The 9815-nt window shown below is 37.2% G+C and overlaps 1 protein-coding gene and 1 pseudogene across 1 annotated transcript; one reads left to right on the top strand and one right to left on the bottom strand.

Annotated features, from left to right (window-relative positions):
* The first annotated feature begins 1615 nt into the window (after positions 1-1615).
* LOC109216204 (formin-like protein 4) lies at positions 1616-4213 on the top strand. Its single transcript, XM_019380338.1, has 2 exons — positions 1616-2707; positions 2822-4213. The coding sequence occupies exons 1-2, from the start codon at positions 1764-1766 to the stop codon at positions 4101-4103; spliced, it is 2226 nt and encodes a 741-aa protein (XP_019235883.1). The 5' UTR covers positions 1616-1763; the 3' UTR covers positions 4104-4213.
* LOC109216205 lies at positions 3947-6708 on the bottom strand (annotated as a pseudogene).
* Between the last annotated feature and the right edge of the window lie 3107 nt (positions 6709-9815).

Raw genomic sequence — 9815 nt, 5'->3', positions numbered from 1 at the left:
AATCCAAATACTTTAACACTTACTACAACTTTTTGGAGCAAAAAATATTGAAAATTGAGGGAGACAATGGCTGATAAAGGTTGGTGAGAGAAATTTGGAGCAAAAAATATTGAAAACGACCATGGTAGCTGCTAGGTCTCCATGTCGCCTAGAGAGGGGAGAGAGGAGAGAGGAGAGAGGAGAGAGAGATCGCTGAGGGAAAAATAAGATACTATGCGGTGATTTTGGGAGAGAATAAACTGAAAGGATGAGAGAGAAAAATATTAGACAGCGTACTTAATGGCTTAACGGTAGGAAATGACCATAAATACATATTTTGCTATAACATCTAAAAGGTAGCTATAGAAAATAATAATTTAAAAGGGTTTTTATTTATAATAAATAGGGTGTAAAACTTTGCTATAGGAGGTAAAATTTCCTAAACAAAAACCTTAACTTTAACATTCTCTCTAGTTTTCTCTTTTCTCATTTTGATTTGGATAGGGTGAGCCCATGAGTAATGATAGAATAGGTGAAGACATTTGATGAAATTACAACAAGTTAGCTATGATTTAAATTTGGGATATTATCACTTTTAGCCGGCGCCAAAAACTATTTATATTTGGTAGCCGAAAAAGTGTATAAATTTTTATATTTTTTGTATATAACATACATAATGTATATATATACAAAAAATACACAAATTTTATACATTGTTCGGCTATTATTTTTAAAACGTCATTTTTCCTTTGAATTTTAGAAAATTTAGCCTGTTTGTTTGGATTTTCGATAACCGATTTTACTTATTTTGGGAATATAGTCAAATTATTTATTGACTACTTGGTAAATAGTCAATCCTGCTTCCTTTTCCGCAAAGCTGGATTATAATTTTGGGAGTGGTCCAGAGTTTGAAAATGACTAGTGTCTAGAAATGTGGCTTGGTCGTGCCAACTTTCATATACTCGTTCTATAATGTTCTATTTCAAATTGAAGAAACGCCTAGAAAGAGTGGTTAGAAATCGTTGTTCGTTTACAAGAATTGGAAAAACTTAAATTGCCAAAGAAATAACAAAAGAAATACTTAACATAGAAAAAAGGTCAAAAAATTTGTAACTCCACCTATAAAATCAGAGACTTCCTTGTCGCTGCTCTTCAAAAATAGTTCTTGATATTGAACTCTGATTGATGTCATAATGCATTGACAACTAATTGGATAAAACAAAGAAGAAAACGACTCCAAAAAAGGACAGTTTTCTATTAAAATATGCAAAGAGACATCATTTACTATTTGTTTCAACGTTGTAGCTATAGAAACACCACATTGATACAGATGTCGTTCTTTATAATAAAGGAAGATAAGACTAAGTAAAACCTTACACCAACCGCCTGACTACAAACACAATATACCAAAATTTTCAAATTGCCCAAACTTACACTAAACCCACAAGCTTTCTTGGTTTTCAGAATACGTTCAGAGTCCAGACAACAGCAATAATGCAATTTCTACTAAAGGACTGTTATGAGTTTAAGACAGCCAACTAACAACAACAACTTACTTTGAAATCGTCAGCAGCCAATGTCCAGAACAAAATGAATATAGCATCGTAAAATACAAACAAAAAAGGAAGTCTTTCCTTCACTTTGATCAGAGCATGGTCCAGCCAGGAAATCCATGCCAATCTTCCTCTGTCAAACTCTGCAACAGAAACTGGATTTATCCTAAGTAGTAGTTCTTTTCACTGATCAGTTTTATACTGAAAGCATCTACTCACCTTTTGGCTGAAATGAATGCACCAGGGCCACCTCTAACACATTCATCTCAGAATCAGGTAGTTCTGAAGGCTGTTATAGCTGCAGTTGTAACTACTTTGATAATTGCCAGCATACTATTTTATTTCTTCTACAGATACTATATAGCTCGTCAAAGGAAGAAAAACAAGTTGAACTCAAGTTTCCATCGAGAAGTTTCTGGTTCTGTGCCTCATCAAGAATTCCAGCAAAGTGGAGCTTTAAAAGGGCTCATAGTAGATGAAAATGGGCTTGATGTTATATATTTGAGAAAATTTGAGGGTAGACAGCTCGGAAGTTGCTTTTCTAAGGTTTGGGTGAATTACATGGATGAGGAGGAAGAGAAGAGGATTGATAGCCGACAAGAGAAACCAGTTTCAAGCGATCATATCCAAGAAATCCCATTACTGCAAAATGCAAGCAATGTAGATGGCTATGAGAAAGAGTCAGATACTGCACAACAAACAATGAACTCACTCCCTGCAGCAAGCAGATCTTCACAACATCCATATCCTCAACTTCCATCGTCCTCATTACAGTTTCCACAGAAGGAAATCACTCCTCCAATAGAAACACCCTCTCAACCAGCAGTTCTCTCGAGTCAAAATCCACCTCAACCACCAATACGTCCATCTCCACCACCTCCGCCTCCCCTTCCAATGAAAAGGATTATTAAAGCACCAACACCACCTAATGCAGGGAAAATAAAACCTTCTCCACCACCCCCACCAAAGGGGAACGGGTTGCATTCATCATTAAAACCACCTGTTGCACCAAGAGGGAAAGCGAGCAGCCAAGAGAAAGCAGAAGCTCCAACTGATGAGAAGTCAAAAGATGATGGTGAAGTTCAAATTAAACTGAGGCCACTGCACTGGGATAAAGTCATTGCTAATACTGATCACTCCATGGTCTGGGATGAAATCAACAACGGTTCTTTCCGGTAAGTTCACCTTGGCATGTCAATCACATTCCTTTAGTGTAGCTGGAGCCTATTTTCAATTCAACCAAATAGCATCTAAGTTCTTCTAACTGCATTGATATATTCACATTTCAGATTTGAAGATGACCTTATGGAAGTTCTCTTTGGATACAATATCACTTCCCAGAAAACCCCCGAAGGAAATAACACGACCACAAGCTCAGCCACTTCTAAGTTGGCTCGACCAGTGCAGATCTTTATTCTCGATCCTAGGAGGTCACAGAACACAGCAATTGTACTCAAGTCTCTTTCAATCTCTCGCGAAGAAATACTTGATGCCCTCTTGGAGGGTCAAGGACTCAGTGTTGATACCCTTGAAAAACTAACCAAGATTTGCCCAACTGAAGAAGAAACATTAAAAATCCTCCAATTTGATGGTGACCCAAGAAAACTTGCTGATGCCGAGTCTTTTCTCCATCACATGCTGAAAGCTGTTCCTTCTGCTTTTAAGCGTTTCAATGCTATGCTTTTCAGATCAAGCTATGATACAGAAATTCTAAGCCTCAAGGAGAATTTGCAAACAGTTGAGCAGGGTTGTAAAGAATTGAGAACATGTAGAATTTTCTTAAGACTTCTGGAAGCCATTCTTAAGGCTGGCAATCGGATGAATGCAGGAACGGCTAGAGGAAATGCTAAGGGATTCAACCTTGGTGCATTACAAAAACTATCATATGTAAAAAGCAACGATGGAAAGACTACTCTGCTTCATTTTGTAGTTGAACAAGTCATCCGTTCTGAAGGTAAACGCCGCCTTATCAATAAAGGTAACAAGGTTGACAATGAAGATTTTGATAGAAAGACGGAAAAACTAGAAAAAGAAACAGAGACCCTAATACTAGGTTTGCCAGTTTTGCAAGGATTGAGTTCCGAATTCTCTAATGTAAAGAAAGCAGCTACCATGGACTGCGATAGTTTCATCAATACATGTTCCACTCTTACAATGCGGATAAATGATGTTCGCCAGCTCATAACGTGCTGTGGAAATGCTGAAAGAGATCGATTTGTAAAAGTGACTAAAGGGTTTCTGGAGGAATGTGAAGAGGAACTCAAGGTGATCAGAGAAGAACAAACAAGAGTCATGGAACTTGTGAAGAGAACGACAGAGTATTACCAAGCAGGATCTTCAAAGGACAAAGGCACACAGGGACTTCAGTTGTTTGCCATTGTGAAAGACTTTCTTGACATGGTTGATAAAGTGTGTGTAGATATCACAAAGAAAGTACAGAAGAAGAACGCATCAAGCGTAGAGTCACCACCACCCCAATCAACAACACCAAGAATTCCTGCGAGGTTCCATAACTTGAGAACATACTTTACACCAGAAATATTGAGTAGTGAATCTGAGAATGAGTTCTGATGAAACTTCATTACTCTTATAAGTTCACTGAAAGTAGAGTAGATTGTCAAAAACTAAAAATAGTCTTTACATTCTCCACATTTGAATTATCTCATTAACATACTAACCCCCCCCCCCCCCACCCCCCCACCCCCCCACCCAGAAAGAGAATAACTATCTTATTTCACTGTAACTGGTTATAATGGTACCCACATATTTCCTCGTTATCAATTCAGAAATTTGAGAAACCTGTTATTGAGTAGGTAAATGCACCAATATGTTATACATTGTGAATCTTGATTATTTACTACTCAACCTTCAACTACCCTCTTTCTCGCGCTGTCTCTGTCACACACACACCCCACCAAAAATCTGGCTACTTGTAGGAGATCATAGACATAAAACACAGTCAAGGGTGAAGAGAAGCAAAGAGAATTACCTGATAACCAAGATGAGGAAAACTTCAGGCAAATTGAATCCCAGTCCTCTGAATTACCAACACGTTGACCCAAAGGCTTGGCTAATAATCTCAGAGGAAGCAAGCAGATGAAGCAGATATCGCCAAATATAACGAAAAGAAAAGATAATCAAATGCAATTTGTACTTTTACCCACATCATCAACCTCTGATTCAACTACTAAGCATATAAACCAAGAAAATTGATCAAGAGGTGAATGTTACATCAAGGTAGAGGCAATTTAAGCCATGTTGTTCAGGCATTAGGATCAGGTAAAGAGCAATGTGCTCTAAAATGATTCCTCTCAACTTTAGGAATGATTCTTCTGGTGCAGTTTAATACTTCATGTTGTATTATTTCTTATAAAACAACATCCTCTAGCTTTCCGCACATGTTGATGGAGCAACAATTGCCTCACCCTCTCGGCTTCCGCCCATTTATCACCCAGAACATACAAGTCTGAGATAAGGTATAAACCCCTCCATCATTCTCTGGCCTCACCACATTCATGACCCTCTCAATCACTCGCTCTGCCATCTCAAACTGTTTATGCAACTTGCAAGATGACAAAAAGGAACCCCAAATAACTACGATAGGCTCAGGTGACATAGTATTCATAACTTCATATGCTTCCCCTGACAACCCAGCCTTCTCAAATAACTCAACCATGCAGCCATAATGCTGAATTGTTGGTCTCAGTCCACAGTCCACACTCTTTGGTCATTTTGAAATATCCACGACCTTCATTGACCAGCCCTGCTTGTACACAAGCACTAAGTACCCCAGTGAACCTAAACTCATTAGGTAGCACATCCCCTTGTCTCATTTTCTTGAATATCTCCAACGATTCAGTTCCAAAAGCATGTTTTGCTGCTCCACAAATTAAAGCAGTCCAAGTAACGACATTTCTATCTTTCATCATATCGAAAACCAGAGAAGCAAAATTCATGAATCCACATTTAGCATACATGTCTACTAAACAAGTACCAAGCTCCACATTAAGTTCCAAGTGACTCTTCACGACAAAACCATGCACTGATTTCCCAAGGAGCAAACCAATTGAACACATTTTAGAACAGCCTGCCAATATTGGCCAAATGGTCACTTGATCAGGCTTTAGTTGTTCAAAAATAACCAATTCTTGGAAGAGCGCCACACCTTCCTCACAATGACCATTGTTCATGTATCCAGCAATCATTGACGACCACGAAGCTAGGTCTCTCAAAGGCATCTGATCGAACATCTTCCTCGCTCCTTTAACATCTCCGGAACGAGAAAAGCAAGATATCATCGAGTTCCACGTGACAGTATTTCTCACGGGAATTTCATCAAACAGCTTGTATGCACAATCAAACGAGGTTCCAGCATACGCGTTAAGCAGAGAGGTGGCGACATACATGTGGATATTCAAGCCTAATGTGAGGAGATGGGCATGGAGGTGGCATATGAGGGGAGGTTGCGCAACTGGGTGCATGATTAGGAGTGAAACGAATGGCGAAACTGTCGAAGGGAATGGGTCGGCGTTGCATTTTGAGCGTAGAGTGACAAGGCTCTTTGACGGTTCTTAATAATTGCTTTATTGATTGATTTTTAAGTGCAGGTTGTTTTAGCTTGCGGCAGATATTTGTGAGTATAGCATAACTTTGTAAATTCTGGAATTAGGATTCGTGAGGGGTTTAAGTGGGGAGGATTAATTTAGGAAGAAAAGAAGAAAGACCGAAGGGTGTTTAGTAGAGAAGTTGAGACGGTTGTAAAAAGGAAAGCTTGAGGGGAAAAGAGTAGCTTCGTACATAAAAGGAGTAAGCTAGGTACAGGCGGCTTAGCCTGGTGTTTTCTTCGCGAGGTCTGGACTCATACTTTGTGCAATTGCTTCATTCATTTCATATTTACATTTTGTATATCATAAGTCAATATTTCATTAGATCTACACTTGTCTCTGGTGACACAGCCTCTAAACATCCAGATACAGATTATGACTGGTTAAAGTCTCATGAAAATGACGCCCTGGATGGTAAAAGTTTCTCATGGGACCAAAGTCTTGATGATACAGACGTTAGTTATGCATTTTGCAAGCTCGCCTTTTCCAAAGTATAATTTCTTATTGTTTCACGAACACAAATACAAGTTCACTTGACAAATACTCCCTCCGATCCAAAATAAGTGATTTTTTGAATGTTTTCACACAGATTAAGAGATTCACCTTTTAGCATTAATTAGCAATTGAATTGACCATATTAACCTTTACTATCTCACATAAACACTCCTAACACATATTCCAACACTATCTACTCCAAGGACAATGTAGGAAAAAAATAATTAATTCATTCTTAAAATCTGGAAAAATCTCTATTTTGGACCACAAGAAAAATGCCAAAAATTCACTTATTTTGGACCGGAGGGAGTAATGAATTTCAATACAAATCAGGTGTTACCAACACTATGTAAAGAATGCTGGTAGCATAAAAGTTTTCTGATGTATACCATTGCTCAGGAAAATAATGGAGATCGGAATAATAACATATATTATACAGAACCATCCTTTTAGAGCTTCACGTCTATCAGACAAATTTGCATATATTCCCTGAACACAACAGAAGCAGTCAAAAACCACGCCGGCAGAGAGACTTATAACTGTTGCAGTATAATCTTCTACTTCATGGACACAGCACAACTCAAATACTGTTTGCTGCTCTAGAAACTAAAGATATACAAGCATAAGAACCCAGCGACATGCAGATAGGAAACAGTAACTGAAAAGCTCTGAATAAAAATTGTATAGATGATTCTTAGAGTACGGAAAACCTTAAAGCAACAAACTTATGCTACAGCTCAAACAACTAGAGTCAGCACTCAGCTCTCAAAATAATTAACCCTGTTCATGAGCAAGGTTCAGATATTTTCTAGATGCTTCCATACCACATTGACCCCTAAAATTACTACATGCATAACATATGCGGATAATTATAGTATTTTACACAGGAGTAGAATTACATGTATTGGCAATACCATGATAAGTTAATTCTAGATATCTGTACTGCAATATCTTCATAGCAATTCCTTGGATTATTCATCACATGACATTCCTGTATTACGATACTTGAATAACTAGTCTGTTCATGGACGACCATGAAAATAAACTTTGCCAAGAATAACGTCAGTAATATGATGAACATTATTAACCTCATATTCATGGTGAAATCAGGAATACAGTTGAGAATATGATAACAGAATCAACCTCACTCAGAGTAAGATCAGGAATACAAAGTGATCAAATTCATCAAACCTTGACTCATAAAGGTAGGGGCTACTCAACTAATGACTGCTTCTTCCAGCTTCTGATCTCAGCGAGATACACCAAACTGACTGTCTCTTAATTTATCCCCGATTATTAAGTTCATCAGACGGAGTCATTTGGCAAAAGCAAAAAAATCCTTACACAATCTTATATGAAAACGGCATCCGGTGAAATAATCACTAGAACCCTTCTACTTGACATGTGATGGGTAAGCTTAGAAGCAAATGGAGAATAGACATAATGATCAGGAAGCCCACTACCTACTTGTAGAACTTGTATGTGCAATATTAAGAGAGCCTTTAGAAGATAGCGAAATGCACACAAAATGAGGAAGACAAAGAGGTTAACAACATTAGAACTGAGCACATAAATTGATGAATGAATAAACAAGACTGCTCCACTTAATGAACCTCAACTGACGAGATTTCTTCCAAAAGCATAATAAAAGCCTAGTACATCCCAAGAAAACCTAAACTACCACAATTAAGGCAAAATGTTATTCACTCATAGGTACCGAACTAAAAGCCCCAAAATATGCTGAGGAAATACATGTCACTCTAAACCAAGTGAAGAGAAAAGTGAAGGCGACAGACCTGCTCGTTTGAGAACCAGCATATATATATATATATATATATATATATATATATATATATATATATGATTCATATGCATTAAGTAGTAAAGACTGGAAACTGCAAATAAAATATTTAGCACTTGGTTTCTCATTATCTATTCATATTGACTGGATAGGAGGTGAAAATTTTCAAATATGAAGCATCCCAAATGCACACAACATTCCTCTAATCTGTAGTTTTCTGCTACTTAAAACGTTCTCCTGTTCCTTTATAGCATTGCAAAAGGTCGTTTTTAGTTTAGTATCACATCTATAGATGCCAAGCATTCAAAACACTCAATAGATGATGCTGAACCCCATCCTGATGACTACTAATTGCTTCATACTTGCACCACAGGGACGTTACTGTCTTAGCGATTTAACTCATAAGACATATATATAATAAGACAGATAAGACATGATGCTTGTTTATGTGGTTAATTACCTTAAAGGGCTTTTAGACTTGAATCAACGATCATAGACAGATACAGACAGTCTAAGTCAGCAGTATCTGTACATGCACCAAGTCTGTACTAGTGAACACTGGGAGAAAAAACTTCTAAATCATTGATCAACACTGATTCTCCGAAGCCTTCACACATTTGAAGGCCTAATTATCCCTCTTTGACTCCAGAAAGTTCTACATATATACTGGACTGCACCATCATCCACAAAATTAACTATGTTGCTCAGATACCTCTAAGAAGAAGAATATGCAATGTCTTAGTCAAACCCAACACGAACTTTACATTCTGCTAGCATCTGTACATGTCTCCAACACTCAAGATATAAAAGTAAATCAAAATAAGAATTCCATTTCCTCTCAATTGAAACGCTGTAAACTTGATTGGCACATGCAGGATACATTCAAAAAAAATTTACAATATTTCTGGTAGTACAAAAATAATTTGACAAGGGCAGAAAAGAAGAGAGGAATACAGTTGAAGTCTGAAACAAAGGGCTTCAACTGCCAAGCAAAAAACCCTACAACCTCTCTTAATATTTTAAGGTTTTTTTTTTTTTGAGTAACCCACTCTTAGTATTTATCCAGTATGTTATACTGATTAATTATAAATTCAGACACCTTGAATTTTTGCTATCAAAGGCTTATATCCTTTTTTAAATGGTAAATTAATTTATCCACTTTTGTTATTTAATTGATGGTAATCAATTCTGTGTTTCTAATTCTCAAAAGTTTAAGCATTTCTTAATAGGTATTCATGGACTCTAGAGCAGAGGAAGGTTTGGAACACTAGTAGCAGATGCTTTCTCATTCTTAATTTGTCAAAAGTTTAAGCATTTCTTAAATAACTCTGGTAATTTCAAATTGTTTTCAAATTATTGATTCATATTAATCAGATAGGAGGC

Source organism: Nicotiana attenuata, unplaced genomic scaffold (genome assembly GCF_001879085.1).
Source record: "Nicotiana attenuata strain UT unplaced genomic scaffold, NIATTr2, whole genome shotgun sequence".
Taxonomy (NCBI): Eukaryota; Viridiplantae; Streptophyta; class Magnoliopsida; order Solanales; family Solanaceae; genus Nicotiana; species Nicotiana attenuata.
The sequence above is the reverse complement of the archived record's forward strand: the minus strand, read 5'-3'. Positions and strand labels throughout refer to the sequence as shown.

Excerpts from the sequence above, each read along its gene's own strand:
- LOC109216204 (XM_019380338.1), top strand. The coding sequence starts at position 1,764 with ATGAATGCACCAGGGCCACCTCTAACACATTCATCTCAGAATCAGGTA. Across the intron at positions 2,708-2,821 it reads ATCAACAACGGTTCTTTCCG|ATTTGAAGATGACCTTATGG; the intron begins GTAAGTTCACCT and ends TTCACATTTCAG.